Below are 27,282 nucleotides of genomic sequence, written 5' to 3' on the forward strand. Positions count from 1 at the left end.
AGAAAATTGCTATTTTAACCAATGAGCCGGGACGTCTGAGGGAGTCGCCTGTCAGTTGCATCATATCTGCGCTACTCTCGGTTTACGGTTTTATTCTGCAGAAGCGCTTTACTCTTAGCAGTGTGAACAAGTGTCACAGCAGCCGCTGAGCAAACGCACAGAGTAACGTCATAACATCATTTTAAACACACTCAGAGGTATCTAATATGATAAACAGAGCTGCGTTACCTCATACTCATGACTGAAAAAGCGGAAATGGCGCTGGCTACTGTGTCCCGTCATAATAAAAGTCCTGCTACTCGCGAGGAGTGTGTTTGCTTAACAATCGCTCCAGCGGCCTTGCTCAGCTCCTCAACACTCGGTCCTGCTCTGCTTCACACTACAGTAACGTTGATAATCACATCCATGAACATGATTTCTGCCAGAGTCCTATCCCGATTCTTTCCCACCGGCTGTGAGATGAAGACCACATGTCCCAAGATTCTGCCCTCAAACTTGGCATCATCAAACTACGCCTTTGTTTTGAATGGAAACGTTACATAGTCTAGCTTTACTATTACTTTCAAAAAAGTCAAGTACAAACGGTACTGCCACTCGTCAATGGCAGCTGTCACAGTTGCTAGGCGACAAGAACAGTCCTCCGAAGGCTAGACCGTCCAATTTAACAACGCTCGGTCCAACCTTCGCCGCCTTCGAAGAATGCAACCTCTGAACTGGGACACAGCTTTATTCTATATGCAGCTCTTCCAGCACAATTACACAACTATTTTTATGTTTTGGGAAATTGGTGGCTAATTCATATCTCATTTGTATGTTTTCAAATGTTCCACGTACTGCTCACTGACATTTAAGTTTATGGCTGGACCCCTACTTCATGCAAATTCATAGGAAATCGGCATCTGGTAAAATAGAAACTGCTTTTGTGGAAAATAAGTTTGAATGAGCATTGTGAATGAGATTGCGACAGAAGCAGCCTTGCATTGACATACTGAAGTGAGGTGTTTAATAAATAAGAGCATCAACAACACAACAAAAGCTTGCTTTATGTATACTGTATATACACATATATATATATTTATATTTATATTCTGACCGTATAAACTATATAAATATGTCATGCAGTCCTCATAACTTAAACAACCAATAATTTACAGAGTGAGGTAGGGTAGGAGGGGACTGGGTTGCGATGTCATGAACAGAACAGAAAAGGGGCGGAGTCTCGGATCACCAGCGTTTGCGGATGTTATTATTGACGGGTGGGAGGGGCTTACGGCAGGAGGCTGCGGTGGGTTGGCTGAGACACCAGTCAATACATCACTCAATGCCTCCATGAGTTGCGGCTGAGCACACACACGCAAGCGGCGTTGATTCGGATGAACCTCCAGGCGATCTGGTTTTTGTAGGTCGTTAGCGCCCGCACATAGGTGTGCGTGTTGGTGCAATACGAGTTCCAGTGCTTGTTGTCAATCCCACGGCAGCTAGAGGTTCCGGCTTTAACGCCGCTGGCTCCTTGACCTGGCTTGGAGGCCCCGATGGGTTTCGTCACACGGCATGTGGTCTCGTAGAAGAGTTGCTTCTTCACAACGTTGTTGATGCGAACGTGTGGCAGCACGGTGACTTCATTGCCCGCTAAGTCTGTGGCACGGGTCAGGTTGCCAACCCAGTGCTCTTCGCTGTCGCACACCGAGTACTCGCCGCGATGCAAGAACTCATTGGCCTTCCGCCGGACACGGGGGCGTCTGGAGCCTCCCGTTTCGTTTTCCGCGGGGACCACATCGCTGAACAGCACGCGGGGCGAGCGGTAACGGCGCTTGTTGAAGAGTTTGGGGTCCACGTCAGGGATTAGGTCTTCATAATGCGAGTTCTGCTTGGATTGGCCGTGAAGCCTGGGTGAGTGTTGTGCTGCTGCGTGCTGATTGGCCGGCCCCTGCGCCTGGGTGTGGTCTCCCATGATGAGTGCAGCCTGGACGCTGATCAGGACGAGCAGGACCAGCGTCAACGACCTCATGGGCACTCGTCCTGCTGGCGAAGAGACAAAACAATCATCATCGTGAAAGTGTGCATATTCATCTCTTAAATGATTATCTCTGTACTTTAGTAAGGCGGCCTGGATTCCTGACTGGTTAAAAGGGCAGCGGGAATAAAGAACTGTTCATTTTGAAGATATTACTGAGCTATGCATGGAAGAATCTGGCATTTCACACAACCTGTCGAGAACATGCCTGGGGCATATTTCACCCAGATATATATAAAAAAGGAAATATTTTGATTAAAGAAAATGAAGCTTGTTTATTTTCTTCTTAGACTATTTAAATGAATATTAACCAGATAAAAATGAATTAAACAGATTTATAAATAAAATTACTTTTAATTATAGTTACACTGCAATAGGTAGGGTTTTTGTAATGTTTTTGTTTTTTAAAGAAGTCTCTTCTGCACATCAAGGCTGCATTTATCTGCTTAAAATTACAGTAAAATCAGTATTATTGTGAAATATTATTACAATCTAAAACAGATGTTTTCTATGTGAATATATTTTAAAATAGAATTTATTCCTGTGATCAAAGCTGAATTTTACCTCCAGTCTTCAGTGTCACATGATCCTTCAGAATCAAGATTTGATGATCAAGAATGTTTTATGACAATGTAAATGTCTTTACTTTAGTTTTTTGATCAATGCGTCTTTGCTGAATAATAGTGTAATGCTGCGTTCACACCGCACGCGAATGACGCGATTCACGCGAGTGATTTACATGTTGAGTCAATATAGAGACGCGAATAGGCATTCTGCGGCGCGATTCGCGCGAATGACGCAACAAGGATCACGCGAACTGAGCGTTTTAAAAAAATGAACTTTGGCGGATATTCGCGCCGCGTTAACCAATGAGGAGCCTGCTTGCACGTGGTGAAGTGACGGATGGGAAACCCAGAGGCCAGAGTAATTTAAAAATACTACTGTTATTGTGTCACAAAATGTAGTTTTATTAGTTTTTCAGGCGAGAATGTAGATGTTTAAAGCTCAAATATGTGGCTTATTTATTAAGAGAGCTCCTATTTGAAAATTTGATCTGCCGTTTTCAGAGGTGTGAGACCCAGACGTTCAGCGGCGCTCAGCGCTCATCAACCCCGGTGAGAGCAGCCTTAACTCGGATAGTGCTTCTGCCGACTGCCTGGCAGAAGCCCCTCCCATGACGCAAATTCACGTCTGCTGTGTAGTGAATGTCACGCGCGAATGAAGCGAATGTCGCGCGAATGAAGCGAATATCGCGCGAATTAAGCGAATGTCACGCGCGAATTAAGCGAATGTCACGGGCGAATGAAGCGAATGGATTCAAAATGTTCACGCGACCAACTTCGCGCGAATAGCACAATTTATTGCGTCATTTGCATGCGTAATGAACGCAGCATTAGTGTTTCTTAAATTATTATTATTATTATTTTTTTGGCATTTTTAACATTATGCTTTCTATGTCTTCTCTCTCTCTCTCTCTCTCTCTCTCTCTATCTCTCTATCTCAGTCTCCCCATGTATGTTTGAGTACTTGTTTAACTATTCTTGGAGTAACCAAATATATACACTTATGTAGTGAAATATTATGACAATCAACCAGTGAGGATATTTTACAGGTCCTCTCTAGTTTAAAAAGTCTATTATAATTTATTAAGCTTAATTATGTTTTTATTTATATCTAGTATATTGCACATGTTTCTGTGATGGGTAGGTATAGGGGTTCACTGTAAATCTGAATAACAAGCGGGCAAAACTTGACTAGCTTTAACTAGCTCATTCAATAAATGCTACTTTTCTAATTAGTTACACAATGCTTTGGTAGCATTAGCATAGCATCGCACTTGCAGAATAAGGACAGCGATATAATACATTTAACATCTGTTCTCAAACTAAGCTCATACTCGTCACTATGATGGAAACAGAAACTCTTCTAAACTAGCATAACAAAACATTAAGTTTATTGTAAAATTTAAGTTAGTCTAAAAAAAAAAAACAAGTTCATAAAACTCAAAACGAAACAATTTAGATTACTTAAAATAGAGAACTCAAAAGAAAAAGTCCTAAATACTCATAAAAGTCATTTGTTTGAACTAATTTGTTTAATTTGAGTTGGCTCTACTCAAACCAATTCATCATTTTTAGCTTTAGGGTTTACAGTGATAGGCAAGAAATGTCATTAATCTGGTAACGTGTGTGCATTTGTGTGTGTGTTTCACGAGTTCACACTTACATCAAATTAAGATTATGCATATTTGGCGTGCTGTCCAGGGGAGGGCTCCGGGCTCTGATTTTTGCCCGAATCCAGAGTATCCCGCCCGAGATAGGGATAGTCTAAAAACTAGTCTGTATTAGATTGGATTAAGTAGAAGTCTGATAGGAGTTTTATTAAATCACAGTGAGGAGATGGGGTGGTGGAGGGATGCTAAGAAACTGTCAAATGAAGGAAGGTAAGGCAGCTGTATATATGCGCTCCACCTGATATTGATAATTGATTAGTTAAGTATGCTCCACTCGTGTTTGATTAGGTTTAATTGTCTGGACATGCTCCACCTGGCTTGATTAGGTTACGTTATCAGACATGCTCCTTTGTTTAATTATCTGAACGTGCTCCTCCCGAAATTAGTTAATAAAACTTCACGTGTGTGTGTATATCTCTGCACACTGACCTGTGAAATGTTCAGAGTTGAAGTGAGGGCCCAATGGGCTGCTAGAGCCAGAGTCCAGTGCAGGCTGACCCCCAAGCGCCTGCCATCAGGACTGGCCTGTATGCCTGCTTTTTTTCCCTGTAAAACACACACACCATTGCTCTTTAGGTACAACAACATCCAAGGATATGCATTCAGTGGTCTGAATATAATCTTCAAAGCTGCATAAGGTCAATGATGAGCAAGGTATACATTTTCTAAAGTGTTTACAGTCTAGAACCGGCAAACACAGTTTTCTCTCAGTATCATCGCAGAGAAAACAATTTTGGTTGTTAACTGATGATTGACTGATAAACGTAATATTATTATTATTAATACTTCGTGAGGTAGTTGTTAAGTTTAGATATTGGGTGGAGCTGATTGGTTTGCTTCTTGTCTTTTTTTTGTTTTTAAAATAAATGAGGAAAATATTTTTTTGAAAAAAAGGTCAATTTACCCATACTCTCTCCCAGACCATGCGTCACTTCAGCTGCCTGCAATATTTAACCACCCTAAGTATGTTTCCATTAAAAGTGTGATATTTTACACTTCATAATGAGACCTCTGCCCCATCTGAACCACACACTAGAAAGTGTTTCATTAGAAACCATCCATCAGGCTGAGCTTTCTGAATTGACATTAAAATCTCCACATATGGAAGCTTTCATAGAGATAGAAATAAACAAGGAATTGAATAACCAACAGATCTTATTATTGTGTCAACAACAATAAATAACGTCTAAAATCGGTACGCCAACTGGATTATGATTAATATTACCTGCACAGCTTATAAGCAAAACAGCCAAAAGCAATTTCTGAAAGCAATCCAAAGCAATTTAGTTCTAGTCCCCGCCAACATCAGCCTCTTCTATGTTTACACCACAAATAAGAAGCATCCATACAAAATTTATTGTGACAAAAGGAATCGAGTAAACAGGTTTATTTAAAGTCAATATTTTTTGTGCGCAAAAAAAGAGACCCTGGTCACCCTGTGCCTATGAACACGTTTACAAGAAGATCCAGTGTACTGTAAAACGGTGTCATATTGAGCACAGAGAGTAAACACTGCCACTTATATAAGGTAAAGCCAACGAACAGGCGTGATGCCAAATCTGTGCTGGCATAATCACATGGGCGTCCTATGTGCAATCTAGCAATGTTTATTGTGCAATAATAGTAATAATCTAAATGCACCGCAAAGCATCTATGCAGGATTCATAACACTTTGGTGGGATATTTTTTTAATAACGTGCAATGCTCACAATCAAATCATAAGCATGGACTTAAAATGCAACCCTCAACTTTGATGATCAGGAGAATAGTGAGCAGATGGTCTGCAATCTGCACACCGTTGCTTTCAGCTGATCACACTTTTGTGTGTGGTTTGTATGACTATGTGCGAATGTACTTGTGTAAAAAACAGAAACAGGCCATTTACACTGCAAAAAATAAATAAAATGTTGGTGTTGTTTTTTATCCATAGACAAAAAATCTAAGCATCCTCAAAACTAATTAATTTACAACATTATCAAAAATAGCTCTCTTCTATCTGAAGACAAATGGATGGATGGATGATTAGAATCATAAAATTACTGATAGATGGATGGATGGATATAATCATAAAATGATGAATGAATGAATGAATGAATGAATGAATGAATGAATGAATATAATCATAAAATGATGGATGGGTGGATATAATCATAAAATGACTGATGGATGGATGAATGAATGAATAGAATCATAAAATGACGGATGGATGGATAGATGGATGGATGGAATCATAAAATGACTGATGGATGGATAGATGAATAGAATCATAAAATGACTGATGGATTGGAGGATGGATGAATGGGTGGCTGGATGAATGAATAGAATCATAAAATGACTGATGGATTGATGAATGGATGGATGGATGAATGAATAGAATCATAAAATGACTGATGGATGGATAGATATAATCATAAAATGATGAATGAATGAATTAATATAATCATAAAATTATGGATGGATACATGGATGAATAGAATCATAAAACGAATAATGGATGGATGGATGGATGGATGGATAGAAAAAAAAATCATAATGAATGAATGAATGAATATAATCATAAAATGATAGATGGATGGATGGATGGATGGATAGAATCATAAAACAATGACTGGATGGATGGATGGATGGATGGATGGATGGATGGATGGATGGATGGATGGATGGATGGATGGATGGATGGAATCCTAAAATGATGGATGGATAGAATCATAAAATGACTGATGGATGGATAGATAGAATCATATGAATGAATGAATGAATGAATGAATGAATGAATGAATGAATGAATATAATCATAAAATTATGGATGGATGGATGGATGAATAGAATCATAAAATTAATGATGGATAGATGGATGGATGGATGGATGGATGGATGGATGGATGGATGGATGGAAAAATACAATCATAAAATGATGAATGAATGAATATAATCATAAAATGATGGATGGATGGATGGAATCATAAAACAATGACTGGATGGATGGATGGATGGATGGATGGATGAATTGAATCCTAAAATGATGGATGGATAGAATCATAAAACAATGACTGGATGGATGTATGGATGGATGGAATCCTAAAATGATGGATGGATAGAATCATAAAACAATGACTGGATGGATGGATGGATGGATGGATTGAATCCTAAAATGATGGATGGATAGAATCATAAAACAATGACTGGATGGATGGATGGATGGATGGATTGAATCCTAAAATGATGGATGGATAGAATCATAAAACAATGGATGGATAGAAATAATTATATGGATGATCGATAGAATCATAAAATTATGGATGAATAGAATCAAAACAATGAATGGATGGAAGGATACAGTCATAAAATGATGGAGGAATGGATAGATGGATGGATGGATAAAATAATAAAAATGATGAATGGATTGATATAATCATAAAACAATGGATGGATGGATGGATGGATGGATGGATGGATGATGGATCATCGATAGAATCATAAAATGATAGATGGATGAATAGAATAATAAAATGATGGATAGAATAGATAGAATTATAAATGGATGGATAGATGGATGGATGAATGGATGATTGATAGAATCATAAAACCAAGATAGATAGATAGATAGATAGATAGATAGATAGATAGATAGATAGATAGATAGATAGATAGATAGATAGATAGATAGATAGATAGATAGATAGATAGATAGATAGATAGATAGATAGATAGATAGATAGATAGAATTAAAATGGTTAGCGAGACAGAGATGGAGCGCTTAGTTCAGTCACCACTAGAGGGCAAAGCTGCACTAGCGTTCATCCACACATCTGGGCAGAGAGTGAGGAGACAGGAGAGGCATTCACCGCCACCGGTTCAACTCTGCACATGCAGCGAGGCATAGACTAAACTCTCAAGCAAACAAACAGGACGGAACCAGAAACTAAAGCAATAAAGCGAGGCAGCCGCACACAGACTGTATATGTTTGCCTGTATGTTGTGCAGCTGAGGGATTCTGCTCACAGGCCGAGGCCACACCCATTGTTTGCGTCTGGAGCCACTCACACACGCAGGAGATTGCCCAGATGTCACCTAGCGCTGTGCTTTCAGACTGCAGTTTGTCACACACGGAGAGGAGGAGAAGGCCTTAAGGGCCTCCGTGTATGAACGACAATATTTTTTTTAAATAATACAATGACAATTTAATGTAGTTTGTAGTGCCATGATAAGATTAATAAAAGCTTTTGTTTACATCAAATGAGGTAGCCTGTGTGTGGGCTAATTTTTGTGTTTGAACATTTATTTCGCAGTTTTAAATTAAACCTGTCGAGGAATAACTTATATCAGGTTCATTACAAGTTAAGCTCAACAGCATTTGTGTAATATGTTGATTATTTTTTTAACTAGCTGCTTATTAGCATGCATATTTCTAGGATATTGGCTGTTTATAAAGCACATATTAGGCTAATGCCTTAGCTATGCCGCATGACGATATTCTAAATCCCTTATTCATAAACTTAAAAACTACTATTCTAACTATTAATAAGCAGTAATTAGGAGTTTACTGAGTCAAAAGCCGTAGTTAATGGTCAGTAGCCTACACTGTAACCAAAAAAAAGGGCAAATTTTGAACTTTTGCAGTACAATCGACTTGGATGTTTAAGTTATTTCAACTTAAATTTTGTTGAACTGACTTTAAAAAATGAGTTACATCTTGTATAACTAATAAAAACAAGTTTAACATTGCTTAACTTATTTCGATGAGTTAAAACAATGTAAAAACATGTTGTCATAACTTATTGAACATATCATTTTTTACAGTGTAATGCTACTAAGTTAATTTTCACAGTTTTTTAAAATGATTTATTAATAAAAAATCTGGAAATCTGGGTTACAGCGAGGCACTTACAATGGAAGCCCCTGTGAAAAAGGAGTGTGCTTAATTGTGTTGAATGTCTCGTTGAATCTTTAACGTACATTTTTTCTCATTGGATAATGGAATGCATACTCTATATCATTACTTGCAGATAATATTATAATTATTAATGAAATAAAAAGCTACTGACAGTAATCTTAAGTGCACTTTTGAAACTTGCAATTTGAAGTTAAAAGTTATACTTTTAAAATACATCTTAAATGATTATGTTTTAATAATCTTATGTCGTGCTTATAACATACCAAAGTACATGAAAATTATTGATTATAATTAACTATAATGTGTTATTCACTATCACACTTAAAGTGAATTTATGTGCAGCATTGCAAGCCCCTCATTACAAATGTATAATTAGAAATATATGTTAATTCATAATATACAAGATACAATAGAAGTTACATTAAAGCATATTTAATATGCTTACCATATTTCATAGGCAAAATAGTAAAATACATAAAGATGTTGGTCAGAAAGCACACTTAAGTTCAACTTATTGCATTTGATATCATTCGATACGTGCTTAACAAATGCAATTAAAATGTCCAAAAAACATATCGCAATCATTCTTTTAAAGTAAATTGTTTCCATAACACACACTCATTTTACATATACTTTTTAAAATACTGTTTCAAAAGTATAGCCACAAGATGCAATCATGTTATATTAGGGCAACTTCTTTGCTATGACAACACCTAAACCCTCTTAAAACAACCATAAACGTGACGATGCAGTTGTACAGTTCAAATAATACACACATTTTATCCGAGGAGTGAAGCTAAATACTTTTGCTCTCCAGAAACGATCCCCATTCCCTGCCATTATAATTGTGTTACAATACAGATGTTGTACATAGAGCTTACCATGTTTTAAACCTGAAACATTTCTCTAAAAGGCTGAAAAGGTTGTCAACTTCTTTCATAACCTTTGTCACAATCTGAAGAAACATTTTGACTGCGACTTGCACTTTTGATCTCAACACATTTTAAGTAACCTGATCCTAAAATGTTACGATTCTTATTTGGAAAGATATGGAGCTGCAGCTCTCTTGTACCGGTACAAAAATCCCCACCAGCACATGTGCAGCATGTATAAACACACACTCATCAAACCGATACACAACGATGAGCCCTCTAGTCCTTTAGCGCTGAGTACACTTTGTATTCGAATGCTACATAAATTAGCTGCGAACTCCCTTTTGGGCGAAACCTATATAAACACACCGCACAGCGCAGCCACCGAGGGTCAGAATGGTTTACTGAAGACCTCTCCAACCCATAGCGCTCACTCACAGACTTTCATAACATACAACATTCATCACATGACATTAAAGAACAGGCTGGTACCTGAAACGGTCTCTGCCAGAAATTGGTGATGACAGGAGGGGTTTTGTGAGAGATTACAGTGGTTTGAGGTTTGTGGTTGTTATCCATTCTGTTTATTATAATGGTAAAAATAACACAAGACATCATGGCGATCTGCACGTGTAAATGCAGATATTTACTTTGAGTTTTCAGGGCAAATAAACATTTTAAAAATCACTTAAATATCTCCCATCCAAAACATTTAATAATGTTTTATATGTATAATATATTTATACTTGTTTACACTGTCTGAATCTCTCCCTATCCCCTATATAGTGCACTGTCTGAATCTCTCCCTATCCCCTATAAAGTGCACTGTCTGAATCTCTCCCTATCCCCTATATAGTGCACTGTCTGAATCTCTCCCTATCCCCTATATAGTGCACTGTCTGAATCTCTCCCTATCCCCTATAAAGTGCACTGTCTGAATCTCTCCCTATCCCCTATAAAGTGCACTGTCTGAATCTCTCCCTATCCCCTATATAGTGCACTGTCTGAATCTCTCCCTATCCCCTATAAAGTGCACTGTCTGAATCTCTCCCTATCCCCTATACAGTGCACTGTCTGAATCTCTCCCTTTCCCCTATACAGTGCACTGTGTGAATCTCTCCCTATCCCATATATAGTGCACTGTCTAATTCTCTCCCTATCCCCTATATAGTGCACTGTGTGAATAGTTCCCTATCCCCTATATAGTGCACTGTGTGAATAGTTCCCTATCCCCTATATAGTGCACTGTCTGAATTGTTCCCTATCCCCTATATAGTGCACTGTGTGAATAGTTCCCTATCCCCTATATAGTGCACTGTCTGAATCTCTCCCTATCCCCTATATAGTGCACTGTCTGAATCTCTCCCTATCCCCTATATAGTGCACTGTCTGATTCTCTCCCTATCCCCTATATAGTGCACTGTCTGATTCTCTCCATATCCCCTATATAGTGCACTGTCTGATTCTCTCCCTATCCCCTATATAGTGCACTGTCTGAATCTCTCCCTATCCCCTATATAGTGCACTGTCTGATTCTCTCCCTATCCCCTATATAGTGCACTGTCTGATTCTCTCCCTATCCCCTATATAGTGCACTGTCTGAATCTTTCCCTATCCCCTATATAGTGCACTCTCTGATTCTCTCCCTATCCCCTATATAGTGCACTGTCTGATTCTCTCCCTATCCCCTATATAGTGCACTGTCTGAATCTCTCCCTATCCCCTATATAGTGCACTGTCTGAATCTTTCCCTATCCCCTATACAGTGCACTGTCTGATTCTCTCCCTATCCCCTATATAGTGCACTGTCTGAATCTTTCCCTATCCCCCATATATGCACTGCGTTAATAAAATTAGTGCCGTCAAAATTAATTTGAGTTAACGCGTTTTTAGTGCGTTAATTTTGACTGCCCTAATAAAAATAAACATTGTTCACGAGTCGTGCAGCTCGAGTCTGAAGTCTTTTGAGGACGAGTCTCAAGTCGAGCCTGAATTCACTGTGTGTGCGACTTAAGTCGCACTCGAGTCCGAGTCTCAAATTCGAGTCCCCATCTCTGCTATCAGCTTGCATCAGTAGGCCCGTTCTCCTCTGACCTCGAGCATCAACAAGGCATTTTTACCCACAGGACTGCCGCATACTGGATGTTTTTCCCTTTTCACACCATTCTTTGTAAACCCTAGAAATGGTTGTGTGTGAAAATCCCAGTAACTGAGCAGATTGTGAAATACTCAGACCGGCCCGTCTGGCACCAACAACCATGCCACGTTCAAAATTGCTTAAATCACCTTTCTTTCCCATTCTGATATTCAGTTTGGAGTTCAGGAGATTGTCTTGACCAGGACCACACCCCTAAATGCATTGAAGCAACTGCCATGTGATTGGTTGATTATAGAATAGCATTTTATGAGAAATTGAACAGGTGTTCCTAATAATCCTTTAGGTGAGTGTAGCTACTTAGGCTACGTCTACACTAATCCGGATAAATTTAAAAACGGAGTTTTCGTCTAAAAACGCTCCGCGTCCACACTATCATTTTCAACCGTTTTCCAAAAAATGTTCATCTGCACTGAAACGTCTGAAAACGCTTACATCCCGTACTGCGCATGAGCAAATCCAAGACGCTTCGACTTGCGTCATTTCCGCTACTCGTTTATTTACTCTTTAAAATTGTGCTGCAATGTCGAGAAAAGGCACTGAGTTTTTTAAATGGGTTGACAGTGCGGTGGAGTTGTTGCTGCGAGTAACACATGAATATAAATTGCTAAAAGCAAGTGAAAATGTAGACTGGGAGACGTGCCAAAATAAATACGGCGTTAATTGGTCACATGACTGCATCACATGGCTAAATATCATACTAAAAATGCGTCATCGTATTAAAAAGCCTCTGTTTTCACAGTCCACACTACGACGCGAAGACGGCGTTTTCAAATTGATCCGCTTTGGAGAGCGTTTTCAAAATGATACTTTTCATTGACTTAAAACGCTGTCTCGGTGTGGACGGAAGGCCAAAACGGAGAGAAAAATATACGGTTTCAAATGAAAACATATTAGTGTGGACGTGGCCTTAGTCAGCAGAATGGCTAAAGTGGACAATCAATATAAAATGTTAACAGATATTAATCACACAGTCTACTATATGGCTATATGTCTACATTAATCCAGATACATTTGAAAATGTCATTTTCGTTTCAAAACGCTTCCCGTCCGGGGTTTTATTCGTTTTCCAAATGTTGCTCATCCACACTGAATTGTCTAAAAATTCTCAAATCCCCTTACCATATGTAAAACACAATAAAAGCTCACGAGATGACACAGAGAGAGCGGACACAATAAGTTCTCACGCTAGTCTTCTGGCCCGATCATTTTATTTTCCCAAAAATATCCCAGCATTTACTGTTGCGTCCGGGTTGCGCTCAAAATCATACGGTCTTAGACGGCGTCTTGTTTTGCCGCCGGACAGCAATTGACTGTAAATTCTCTCTCGTCTTTGCAGGACTGTAATCTCTAGCCTACACTACGTATGAAAGTATATAGCAGCACAACAATGCTGGTATAATCATAGATATTATATGTACAATATTCGTCGCATGACAAACATACGTAGTCGTTTTCGAATGCCTCTGTTTTCACAGTCCACGCTACTACGCAAAAACAACGTTGTCAAATGTATCAACTTGAGAGAACGTTTTCAAAAAGCTTCATCTTCATTGACAAAAACACAGTCTCAGGGTGAACAGAAAACCAAAACAGAGAGAAGACGTAGTTGCTATGGTTATAGTTATAAAGTTTTAGAGAAATGTTAAAGTAGACCATTGAAATTAAGTGTAACCAAAAAAAAAATAACACAGCAAAACCATTTACATTAAACTAGTGAAAGCAAAAACAGGTTAGACTTTATTTCAATAGTCCACTTTAGACATTCACTCCACTAACTCTCATTATAGTGTTAGTAGACTGTTAGGTTGGGTTTAGGTGTTAGGGTTAGAGTTAGAGTTAGTAGAATAATTTGACATGTAGTTGCAAAGATACTTATAGTCAGTAGAATGTCAACAAAACTGATTAAAAAATAAAACTAAAAAGCAATGGTGACAGTTAAACAGCCTAACATATCCACTTTTCATGTCCCGAACTCCCCTTTAACCATAATTCCTGAAATCATTCCCACCACACTTAACTACAGTAATGGCATGTTTTCATACGAGGTTTAATTTATGCTTAATGACATGGGGAAAGCCACAAATGAGCCTCATAAAGCAAGGCTCTTAAATCTACTACGAGGAATTCTCCATTAATAACCAGCTATGCCGAAGCAAACGTTGTTGAATTCATTTTCTTTTACGAGGGTAAACTTTGTGCTTATTTTGACATCGAATTTCTCCAATAATGTTTTTTGAAACACTTTGCTATATTAAATGCCATGGAGCATTGTGGTTATGTTCATAACTACAGTCTGACAAATGTGCAATGTCGTGGTATGTATATGCACATGGTAGGCAGGTTTTCGCTATGCTATAAAATTGCGTCTTGGTGGTACCACACAGCCCTGTTTGCATTTACATTTAAAGCATAGTTCACTTTAAAATTAAAACTAGCCCATGATTTACTCACCCTCAAACTGTCCTAGTTGTATATGACCCTCTTCTTTCAGACAAATACAATCAGAGTTATAATAATACATATCCTGACGCTTCCAAGTTTTATAATGGCTTCATTGAGTATAAAGCTCACAAAAGTGCATCCATCCATTGTAAAAGTGCTCCACACGGATCCAGGGGAGTTAATAAAGACCTTTTGAAGCGAATCGATGGCCTCGTCGCTGCCATTATAAATCTTGGAAACGTCAGGATATGTATTAATACAACTCTGATTGTGTTCATCAGAAAGAAGAGCGTCATATACACCTGGATGGCTTGAGTGTGAGTAAATCATGGGGTAATTTTCATTTTAAAGTGAACTCTTTAAGCATTAGTAAAAATTATGAAATTAATTTCCTTAAAATTCATTATAACTATATCTGGTTTAAAAACGGTATGGTATGCAATTTTACGTTATTCACACAATATCTGGATAACTTGCTACACTTGCTCAAATGTACAGTATACAAAAGTAAAGTGCACTGAGAAGTGTATCCCACAAATTGAATGCAATGCCATACATTTTTAAGAACAATTTCTTACATCCTTTTCCTGACTCGTCTGGGCTTTGCTAAAAAGAACTCTTTATATTTCCACGTTATTTTAACATGTCCCTGTTACAGTGTTATTATACATTTAAGTGCTAAGTAATATGAATTAACATCATGTGTTTTACTATAGGGTTATTTAGGGTTAGTTGTATGCATTTATGCCTAATTTATAGTTATTACTATAGTAAATACATGTAACGTGCATCAAGAAAACTGCAAAGTAATGTGTTTTCCTGAGATGATTACTTGGACACAAAGAATGAATGTAGTAAGTCATGATACGTGTGTATCGTTTTGCATACTGTTTATTGATCCAACACTCTTTATACCGTGCGGCTATCAAAACTTGATATATAAAACCTAGCAAAAGGAAAATTATAAAAGTGCAAAAAGATTTTGTAAATTGCTAAGAACACACACACATTCTACATATTTGCAAGTGTGCACTTTAGCACAAATTATGTAACGTAACATCAAGTACAGACAGTACAGACAGATGCTATTTGATTTTTTGACTGAAAGCGGTCGGTTTAGCGACCTGTTAAAAGATTTGGTAGTGAGTGTCAACATTGTATTTTGTCAAAGCACACATCTCTTGTGAGGCGCTGACAGCACAACAGAGATAATGAAGCAGCGCTAAAGACTGATGGCCTCTTTTATCATCAAATGACAAAAGGAATGAGAGTAAGGCGAAGAGAAGCGATGGGAATGAGAGAGAACTAGATACTGAGAATGAGAAATGACTGAGGCAGACTTCACAGAGTTATTGTCTTACAAAAATACCTAAATAATTTGAGCTCCTGTCAGCACAGCCTTCTCTCCTATAAGTGTTGAAAATGGATGGAATATGTTTAATATAAAGAAATCCGGAAAACACAACAGCAAAGGGAACCAAATGTGCTTTTAGAACAACGCAAGTGTGTTGTAGCAGCAGCAGGATCTGCTTTTTGCAATGCATATTCGATTTCACACTTACACACAGTGATGCATGGAGTTCGCTAATCTTTGTGAATGTTAACTCATCTGATTATTATTTTGATAGGCCTATATAATTCTCTCCGTCCTTTGTAATCATTATAACAGCATTTCACAGATGTTTCTAGCTCAACTGATACACGCCAGAACTGCTTTTAAAGGAATGGATAGTTCAGCCAACAGTATAACTTCTGTCATCATTTACACACATTCATGTTGTTACAAACCCATAAGACTTTTCAACTGTGGAAAGAGAAATGTGTAAAAATGTGTGATCACTTTTTTCTATATAATATAAATAAATGAGAGCAAAGATCATCATTTTTTTTCCAATAAGCACAATTAAAATGTCATTAAAGTAATTCATATGACTATTTTCCAACATATTCATATAAAAAACTTTACCACTGCGTAATGAGGCATCATATTAGTAGCCTATGTGTGGAGAGAGGAGGGGAATATTTTAGTTTATGACTTCAGAAGACTTGGAAAATAGTGTAGCCTACTTTTAAGATACTTGTGCTTATAGCTCAGTTTTTAGAAAGACATCTAGGGCATTAAAAAGTCTACTTTTTGTGTTCCATGCAGGTTTAACGACAAGCACATGTTGACAGAATTTTTATACTCTTAATAATTTTTTGTTGTTGTAAAGGCACATGAACACCAAGGACAATGACTATAAAGATAAAGTTCTAAAAGTCATTCAGTAATAAAGAATAGCTGAGTTTAGACCACAGCTATAATGATAACTGCACAGAGAAACATCGTTGAGATCACGTGGCGATTTTATCCGGCTGGTGACAGCCAATCAGAATCCATCCTGCTGCAACAGCTTGCGCATTTAAAGCGGCAGACAAGCACATGCTTAGAATAAACAGAACAATATCACCGGTTGATTTGGACGCTAATATAGTTAGCTTTATTGTTATCGTTTTTGGTGTGAACTGGCCTTAAATGGATTAGTAATTAGTTAACCCCCCAAAAATAATTTGGTCAGCATTTACTCACCCTCAAACCTTCTTTCTTCTGCTGAACACAAAGGAAGATATTTGGAAGAAATTTTGAAACCAAGCAGTTTTCAGCAGCCATTCACTACCATAGACCCCCCCCCCCCCCACACACACACACACTCTATGACAGTTAATGGCTTCCGAGATCTGATTGGTTCTTCTCTTTGAACGCAAATGAGCTGCTGCACCCGCACCCCTTTCGAGCAGAGGGTGGAGCTTCAAGAGCACCTGCTAGTGGCTCCGATTACCTCACGCAGACTCGCACTGAAAAGGTCAGAAACTGCTCAGACTTCAGAAGAAGTGACAACATGTAGACTGAGACAGGATGCGTCTGAATGGTTAGTTGATGAATTGATGCTGCTGATATGAAGTTAAATATCTTCCAGTCATTGATTAGCATATTTTGTCATGATAATCTATAAATACTGCATGAAGATAGAACATGTATAGTTTAGTTTAATTACAGTTATAACTTATGTTGTCATCTTGCGTTTATGACATGCTGTTGCATTTGTGTTCGTACTGCATTGCAATAAATGTGAAAAACGGATGAACTCATAATCAATTCCCCTTTAAAGGAATAATTGTAAAATTAAGTATTTGGATAATTGTGAATATAAACGACATTCACATATGCACATGTGCACAATAATACTCTTAATTTAGGAAAGACATTCTTATTGCCAAAATTTGTAACATAAATCAAATGATGGTTCCTGTACCTTATGATTTATTTACTGGCAATAAGTAAACCGAGTGTCAGGACAACATACACTGTGTTATTGTTATTATTGACTTTTATTCTAGTAATAGAATAATTTACTCTCCCTCATGCCCTTCTAAGCCTGTATGCTGTTATTTCTTCCACGGTGAACAGGTAGAATATAAAGGGAGAATTTTGTAATAGTACACAGCATCTCTTTTCCACAATGATAGTTATAGTGACCATCTGTCAAGCTTGAAATGGACAAAAAAGCACCATAAAAGTACAATAAATTTTACATGAATCTATTTTGCTGTTAAAATTATGTTTTGTTTTGTTTCGTTTTTTGAGCTTGAGAGATGTGGAAATTGTGAACTGTTATGTGGAAAAGAGCTGTACGTGCATATTCTTCAAAATGTCTCTCTTTTGCATTATTGTATTATTTAGTTACTTTTTATACAAGGCCTATGAAAAATCCCAAATCCGTTTATTTTCCCATTATGAATTTTTCAGGATTCCATTTTTTTTCTTCCCATTTCAATGTTTTTGGACTGGAAGAGCATTGCATTTCTGTGTGTTTATGAAAATGCTGCTGAAGTGACCCTCAGAGTGGCTCTGGAGATAAAGTTCATGTCCTCATATGAGGCGGCAGAGGCTGAAAACACCACGAGCCATCACAGACACTAGTCTATATCGCAATTTGTTTTAAGTGAACTGACCAGCTTTTTATCAATTCATAATTATTATTTTATTTTTTTTACAAATTCTGTGAAATTCCGTGTTGTACAGTAAATTCCGTTTATGTCTGGATTCTGCGATTCTGTTTGTTTTTTCCACTTTGCGGAAATCACAGGGCCCTACTTTTTATTGAAGGTAATGTTACGCTACATTTGCGTTACTTTTTCTCACCTTGCTTGTTTGTTTTTGAATAGCAAAAAAGTTCTTGTTTTTGGCCAATGTAAAGGCCCTTTCACTCCAAAAGTTAAACTAATAAGTGCAAATTCTGGCTTGTACAGTAAAAAAAAAAAAAAATTCTCCAAAAAATGCAACAAATAAAATGCTAATTCTGGCGTCTACAGTAGAGGGTGCAGGCCAAACAAACCGGCTGCCATTCTGGATCGCAGAAGAATAGGACGCAGGAGAAGAATGTTAAACATTCTTACTCACTCTTAGTTCACACAGAAATGAAAATTACCTCATGATTTTCTCACCCTCAAGCCATCCTAGATGTATACAACATTCTTCTTTCAGACGAATATAATCAGAGTTATATTAATAAATGTCCTGACTCTTCCAAGCTTTATAATGGCAGTCAATGGGAGCCCTAAATTTGAAGCTCAAATAAGTGCATCCATCCATTAGAAAAATAAAAATTATATTTTTTTGATTTATCACTACTAAATGTTTTTGAAACCATAGAAATATGTATCTGTTATCTGTCACAATAGTGTACTCAGGAACAGAGTGAAGACTCAAACTAAATCTTTAACAATAATTCTCAGGAAAAGGCTGACAGGCAGGGAAAACCAAACAGAAACGTGACAATATCGGGACATAGGTTATAAATCTTTTATAATTTTCTCATTTTTTAAACAAAAATATTAGCAAAATCAGTAGAATTTAAAACCACTTGGTTTAGTTTTAATTCCAAAATCAAGCTCAATTCACAAATTAAATTTAAATCTGTGGAAAAATGTACATACTACAGTAAAACCGTTGCCCTGACCTGTGTCTACACCACGATCTAAGGCATCCATCAAACATTGCATAAAGTAAATCTTTCACGCTTATCTTTGGGGAATATGCATGAAATTTAGACTTCCGCAGAGGATGTGTCCAAAAGCTGCATTGAATTTGAGGAATGATTGTATGTATTTCGGTTGAAGAGCTGACAAAAAAACATCAGACCCTCCAGATGGAATACCAGCATCATTATGTTAATGATGAGTTGCACAAACACATATGGACACAGATACATATAGCTCGTACACACACATGGATGTCTGTACATCGTACATTTGGCAGAAGACAAAGCCACCATTGGGACAGCTGTGAAATCGTATTTTAAACACAGCTGCTGTTTTTGTAGACAGTACAACAGTGAACAGGAAGTAGCGTGAAATTTGTTTAGGATGTGAGAGCATTGTGGTAAAAATCTACCTTTTGACTCGAGACTTTGCTCAAAAATTCCCACTGTCTGAAAGCGGAGACATGAAAATCCATCCAGATGCATTAACTCAAAAATTACGAACTTCTACCATGGATTTTTTATTCTTAATATTTGATAGTGAACCCACAGAAATGATTAGCGTGCAATAAATGAAAACATGGAATCACAGTTATTTTTCATTTTATTTTGATAAAATAGGCTAATTTTGAAGGTTGTTTTGTATACAGCACATTCTTTGGGTCAGTGATGGTTGTACAGGCTGTTGTCTTTCTAAAAGCTCTCAGGCATGAGGAATCACTTGAGGTGAGCTCTCCAATAGCTCACAGGACAGCCAAATGTTTCCCAAACAAACCTGAAGACTTCCTGGATAGGCTGACAGCTAAGATCATTTAGAGACTTTCCTCCAAACAATTTAAACAGATGGAGACGAGAGGACAAGGGCTGTAAGCGAGCATTGTACATCATTTGTGTCCCTTGTTCAAGTCAAGTCGGATGGGTCTTGGTCAGAATTCAGAGTACTGCTTTTAGGATTACGTAAGCGTTTCTTGATTAAATCTAAAGCATTAGCACGGCTGCAACGCACAACTCCCACTCTGAACAGTTAATTTGATATGGCTTTGAGCCTTGTGTTTGGTGCCAACACTAAATGATGGGAACATTAGTTCATTTGTTTTCACATTGTGCTGCAGCCAAATAGACTCGTTGCTTTTTTTTTTGTTGAGAAAGTGTTTCCGATTTTGCCGTGAGCTGTTTGTTACTAAATACTTCTGCTTGCTAGGGAAAAAGGGCATTTTGGACAAAAAAGAAAATTATGTGAAAATTTACATTAAGCAGTGAATAAAATAACACAGATGTAGCAAAGTCTGAAGAAAGTTCATTGTTCGCATTGTTCAAAAGATATGTGTAATTTCCTTCAGTGTTAAAATATATTCTCATATCCCAGCTTAAAGTGCAGACTTCTTTAGTCAAGCCATTGGTACATTGACTACCTAAAAAGTGTAAACACAGGGGATCTATCAAAACATTAGTCTTTTTTGTTTTTGGTTAGCCAACTATGGCAAGTTCCATCATTACTAACCAGGGCTTGACATTAACACCTGCCAACCCGCTGGATTTTAGCTGTGGCGTGTAACACAGTCACTCTAACTACCCACTTTGGTGGGTTGAACTTTATTACAGTCTTTTCAAATGGCATGTAATCGTTGTGTCGAGGTTGACGAGCGAGAGACGTGGGAGGAGCGAGTGAGACCGGTGAATTATTGAGTCTCGAGTCGGCATCGGAGGCATATAAGGACGTGCCACACAATGAGGCCCTGTTCCAAATGACACTTCATGTACACTTTCATTCTTGTGGACTTATAATGGCCTCTGTGCACCAGACCGCAGGGTTTCCCATTTGTCATTTTAGGTCTCGGAAGGGCTCGCGAGCGCCCCCATTTGAGGTTGATATGCGCCTTTGATGCGCACTTCTGCCGAGCCTGGACTGATGCGGGTTACGCAGTGGATTTCTTCCCGGAAGTCAAAGCGGCATTACGTTGGGAAAGTGCGGACACAGAGGAAGACCGTGAGGGTTTAGGGTGCCATTTGGGACAGGGCCTGAGAGGACTTGAAATGAGTGATGCTCATTCTCAATCGCGCACCAGCCTCACTCGCTCCTCCCGCGTCTCTCGCTCGTCCACCAATCCTGTTGCACATTGTAACCAATCACACGTCATTCTGTTGAGTTTATGAATGCGATGGCAAATAATCAGAGGCGTTCGGATTAGTCATCGCTGAAACGCCAGTGTTTTGTCCAGAGCGCGCTCTCATTGAAATCTGCACTCTCATCATAAACACCAAAGCGAAGATCTACGTAGAAGATTCATTCATCATACAGTGATTTGACTGTTTGTGTTCTATTTCAGAAATAGTTTCAAACAAAGATCGCAGGAGAACCAAAGCGCATCTCTAGAATAAAATTGGCTTGCTGTTGGAAGTTCAGTGGTCGTGACTTTAGGGACCATTTTTAAAGTTACATATGACATCGGTATACACGATTCTAACTTCATTAGCATTTGAAGAGACTGACTTACAGTCATAAAACCGACTGTAAGGTTTTTTTTTTTTTATCTAGGTCTCAGGTGTGATGCACACCCTTTAGATTTATGATATACACTGGGTACTACGGAAAGTATTCAGACCCCCTTAAATGTTCCACTCTTTGTTATATTGCAGCCATTTGCTAAAATCATGTCAAGTTCATTTTTTTCTCATTAATGTACACACAGCACCCAATAATGACAACAAACACAGAATTGTTGCCATTTTTGCAGATTTATGAAAAAAGAACTGAAATATCACATGGTCTTAAGTATTCAGACCCTTTGCTCAGTATTTAGTAGAAGCAACTTTTTGATCTAATACAGCCATGAGTCTTTTTGGGAAAGATGCAAAAAGTTTTTCACACCTGATATTGGGGATCCTCTGCCATTCCTCCTTGCAGATCCTCTTTAGTTCGGTCAGGTTGGCTGGTAAACGCTGGTGGACAGCCTTTTTCAGGTCTCTCCAGAGATGCTCAATTGGGTTTAAGTCGGGGGCTATAGCTGGGCCATTTAAGAACAGTCACGGAGTTGTTGTGAAGCGACTCCTTCGTTATTTTAGCTGTGTGCGTAGGGTCATTGTGTTATTGGAAGGTGAACCTTTGGCCCAGTCTGAGGTCTTGAGCATTCTGGAGGTTTTCATCTAGGATATCCCTGTATTTGGCACCATTCATCTTTCCCTCGATTGCAACCAGTCGTCCTGTCCCTGCAGCTGGAAAACACCCCCACAGCATGATGCTGCCACCACCATGCTTCACTGTTGGGCCTGTATTGGACAGGTGTTTTTTTAAGGCCAAAAAGTTCTATATTGGTCTCATCAGACCAGTGAATCTCATTTCTCACCATCTTGGAGTCCTTCAGAGTTTTTTTTTTTTTTCAACACACTTTCATGTGTCTTGCACTGTGGAGAGGCTTCCGTCGGCCACTCTCCCATAACTCCGACTGGTGGAGGGCTGCAGTGATGTTTGACTTTCTACAACTTTCTCCCATCTCCCGTCTGCATCTCTGGAGCTCAGCCACAGTGATCTTTGGGTTCTTCTTTACCTCTCTCACCAAGGCTCTTCTCCCCCGATAGCTCAGTTTGGCCAGATGGCCAGCTCTAGGAAGGGTTCTGGTTATCCCAAATGTCTTCGATTTAAGTATTATGGAGGCCACTGTGCTCTTAGGAACCTTAAGTGCAGCAGAATTTTTTTGTAACCTTGACCAGATCTGTGCATTGCCACAGTTCAGTCTCTGAGCTCTTCAGGCAGTTCCTTTGACCTCATGATTCTCGTTTGCTCTGACATGCACTGTGAGCTGTAAGGTCTTATATAGACAGGTGTGTGGCTTTCCCAATCAAGTCCTATCAGTATAATCAAACACAGCTGGACTCAAATGAAAGTGTAGAACCATCTCAAGGATGATCAGAAGAAATGGACAGCTAAATATATGAGTGTCACAGCAAAGGGTCTGAATACTTAAGACCATGTGATATATCAGTTTTTCTTTTTTTTTAAATCTGCAAAAATGTCAACAATTCTGTTTCTCTGTCAATATGGGGTGCTGTGTGTACATTAATGAGAAATAAATGTACTTAAATGATTTGAGCAAATGGCTGCAATATAACAAAGAGTGAAAAATTAAAGGGGGTCTGAATACTTTCTGTACCCTTTGTATAAAATAAACTGTCAAATCACATAAAAATATGGATATGCATTTCACTCTATGGGCTCATAGTCAAAACATGCTGGAGTTAAATATGTCATAGCTGATAGAACACACTGATGAGAATATTGGTTGAGGATAAATTATATTTACACCAAAAAAATATTTTTTGCAAGCAACTGTTTGTGTTTTTCTGTGTAGATTAAGGAGCTTTTACACACAAACTTATCAGAGCTAAATAGGCGTATTTTAGGACCTGTCATGTTATACATTTGTTGACTTGATTTGGATGTGTACAGTGGTCAGTTACAATCAACAAAAACAATTCCTAACAGTTACATTTTGGCCAGTGAAAATGTTGAGTGGCTTGTACCTTTGGAAAACTAAAAGTTCCCGTAGGATAATTTTCCCGGTTGCATTCGCACCGCCAGTAGGAACTCTGAAGTGCTGTAAGCCTTTCTTGTGACTTTTATTTTGACGGCGTGGCATATCTTTATTTTGACCGCAATGAGAAGGCCAGAGTCTGAGCACACAGCGCTAACATTCTACATCTTAATTAGATTACGATCTGTTTAACAGTCCTGTATAATATGTTATCAGATAGAAGTGTTATACAAAGAAAGTAGACAGTATATGAAAAAGTACTAGCGTTTGCCATGTGGTTAATGTCTAATGTCTCTAGCTGAGCAGAAATACATAATCATGTTTCTCTTGGACCCCTGAAAGTTGCGTTGTATTTCTCTTTAGCGTAAAGGTTGAGAGGTCAATCTATCGCTGTTTTCCATGTTCGTAGAGTTATTTTCTAGATATATAGACTATAATCTGTGTGTGTATACAGCTTTAAAAAAAACAAAAAAAAAACATGGCGGGTGCTGTTGTTTCACAAGTGTTCTGTCTGTCAGTGCACATTTACGTCGCTGGTAGTTCCTATTGTGCTGGGTTAGACAATACTCTGAAGTTCGAGCTAGTTTAGTTCCTAAAACTAAAATCTTTCCTAGTTCCTGCAACGTGAACACGCCAAAATCTGGCCAATTCCTACACTCTAAAAAATGCTGGGTTAAAAACAACTCAAGTTGGGTTGAAAATGCACTAACCCAACAACTGGGTTGTTTTAACCCAATGGTTGAGTTGTTCTTACCCAGCAATTGGGTTGTCTTAAGCAACATTTAACCCAACCACTGGGTTAAAACAACTCAACCATTGGGTTAAAACAACTCAATTGTTGGGTTAGTGCATTTTCAACCCAGCTTGGGTAGTTTTTTACCCAGCATTTTTTAGAGTGTAGCCTGACAAGCCAGACCCACATCAAGATGTTCGGTCTGGAAACTCACCATAGACAGCTCAATCTGAGGGGTGGGATAAACGGTTGTCTTTCAAACTCCCTCTGCACACAATAGGATAGCGCTACAACCAACCAGAGCAACGAAGGTGAAACAGAGCTTGTTGACAGATTAAACATTCGCCGTATCCGGTCAGCTAAACCCCGAACACATCTTCCCTTTTTAAGAATGACTTCAGTGCCGTTCTTTGTTCTTTTCTCAGAGAAAAGCTTAACTCCAAGTCTTCCAGAATCGCGGTCAAAGCTGATTCGAAAGACCGCCGCCGTTCGCCAGTTTCTGTGTTTACTTGAAGCACGCAAACGCAACTCGGCCATCGTCATTATGGCCCCGCCCACCGACTCTATACACGATGTGATTGGTCCGGCGAGAGTTAGGGGAATACAGCTCAGAAGGGTATTGAGAGTTCCTAGACGACACTTGCGGGCAGATTAAATTTGCTGCCGCTAGGGTGCGTCTAGATTTCTAGGCTAGCCACTTCCACCAATAGTTTTAGAAACTATCAAATGGTTCCTCCAGTGCGAAAGCCCCTAATAATGATGGACCTATATTGTTGAACCAATGTGGCTCAAATGATAGAGGTTTGAACATTGTTAGTGCTGTTTCTGGAAGCATGACGCAAGATGCAGCAACTAATGAGCCAATAAGCATGCAATTTTTCAGGCTGGATTAGCCAATGCGCATAGCGCCATTACACTGACTGTCTCTATAAACACCTAAGCGTCTAGCGGCAGCTGCAGTAACGCAACAACTTTACCAATCGCCAATTGACTCCTTTATTTAAAACGCAGAACTTATTCTGCCTTTTGCGCATTGTTCTTTCTCTTATTCAAAGTAATATTAAAGCACTGTCCTTGAATAACTAAAGTCTTTAGTTCAATGTTGTGCACCAGCTTAAAATAATGATTTGTACATGAAACAAACATCACTGATGGGAAAATTAATGGGTTTATCAGCTAATAGCAAATAAGGGGAGTGTTCCAAAAGTTGTATACCAGTGTTCTCATGAACTATTGAGTGGAAACGCACTGACTGGTTCTTCAACATCATTCGCTAGTGGATAAAACAGAACTCTTTACTTGTATTTCCTACACGTTGCTAATTCATACAAATTCGATTATATGCATGGAATTCAAAATAAACGTTATGGTATGCACAATGCCATACCCTCGCAGTGTATACCACAACGATCTTATTACAAGTTGTGCTTACGTTAAACATTTAGCATTGTCATCTAGTGTATATAAAAATAACTTTTTCCATTTAAATATAGAAAATTCTACAGAGCAGCAATTTTTCTGAATTAAACAGACCTGACTATCCAATCCACCAAAGCTCTGAGAGAAAGCTGTAATTAGCAAATACAGCCAGGGCGAATAGTAGCAGCTGATTTAAACTCATAATGATAGACATTTAAAGCCCAAGGCGAATGTTTTATCGGTTTGTTTCGGGAGATTTTGGCATGTCCCGTTAAGAGCCTGTTACGTTGCTAATTGAAGTCTGAGTGAGGTTAAAATTGAATGGTGGCATGAGGAAGTGGGAGTCATTTTTCACTGACAACTCAATGGATATCACATTCAGCGTAATTAGGAAAAGATGAGCTAATACAGCCCAATTTGAAAGATTATTCAAATGGTGTCTGATTTCTAACTGTTAGATTATCTGTTCACACTGTACAAGACATTCCATCTAACCATCCAACAATTTCAACTTTAAATGAGCCATGATATTTCGTTTCAAGTGTGATTTAATGCCACATTTTGATTCCAAATTAGATGTAGTTGCTTTAGAGAAAACCCATCACACTCAAAACACAAGCAAGGTTTGGTTCTACATCCATGAGAAACTATTATAAAGCCACAGTTAATGAACCTACGTCAGGAACGAAACACTGGAGGAATTCACTAAGAATGAATTGCACCTGATGATAACATCATATATTTATTTTGCACAGACTATAGGATGCGTCAGACTAGCAATAGCCATTGATGGTGGTGCAGCACTATGTCTACACTTTTAGCTCCTGGTTAAACTGGATTTCAGCTGGTTATTGAATAAGATGCAGGTGAAAGAGCTGATAAGTGAGTTTACCCCATTGAGCTCGCAAACTTTCCTGATCCTTCAGCCCGTACCACAGAGGCAGGAAGTTCCTGGCTCATGTTCTTT

The 27,282-nt window shown here is 38.5% G+C and overlaps 1 protein-coding gene across 3 annotated transcripts in view; it reads right to left on the reverse strand.

The window, feature by feature from the left end:
- Nucleotides 1-1,033: 1,033 nt before the first annotated feature.
- Nucleotides 1,034-27,282, reverse strand: part of ngfa (nerve growth factor a (beta polypeptide)) — a 44,354-nt gene continuing 18,105 nt past the window's right edge. Inside the window, exons 1-3 of one of the 3 annotated variants that reach the window (XM_067446864.1) lie at nt 5,473-5,547; nt 4,677-4,793; nt 1,034-2,019 (exon numbers count right to left, since the gene is read on the reverse strand). In XM_067446864.1, the coding sequence (XP_067302965.1) occupies nt 1,319-2,008 (690 nt within the window). In that variant the 5' untranslated portion in view covers nt 2,009-2,019; nt 4,677-4,793; nt 5,473-5,547 and the 3' untranslated portion in view covers nt 1,034-1,318. Of the gene's footprint in view, nt 2,023-4,676; nt 4,794-5,472; nt 5,548-27,282 lie in introns of those variants that run through there. The other 2 variants (XM_067446862.1, XM_067446863.1) reach the window with 2 other exon arrangements.

The sequence above is a fragment of the Pseudorasbora parva genome, chromosome 6 (assembly GCF_024679245.1).
Source record: "Pseudorasbora parva isolate DD20220531a chromosome 6, ASM2467924v1, whole genome shotgun sequence".
Lineage (NCBI taxonomy): Eukaryota > Metazoa > Chordata > Actinopteri > Cypriniformes > Gobionidae > Pseudorasbora > Pseudorasbora parva.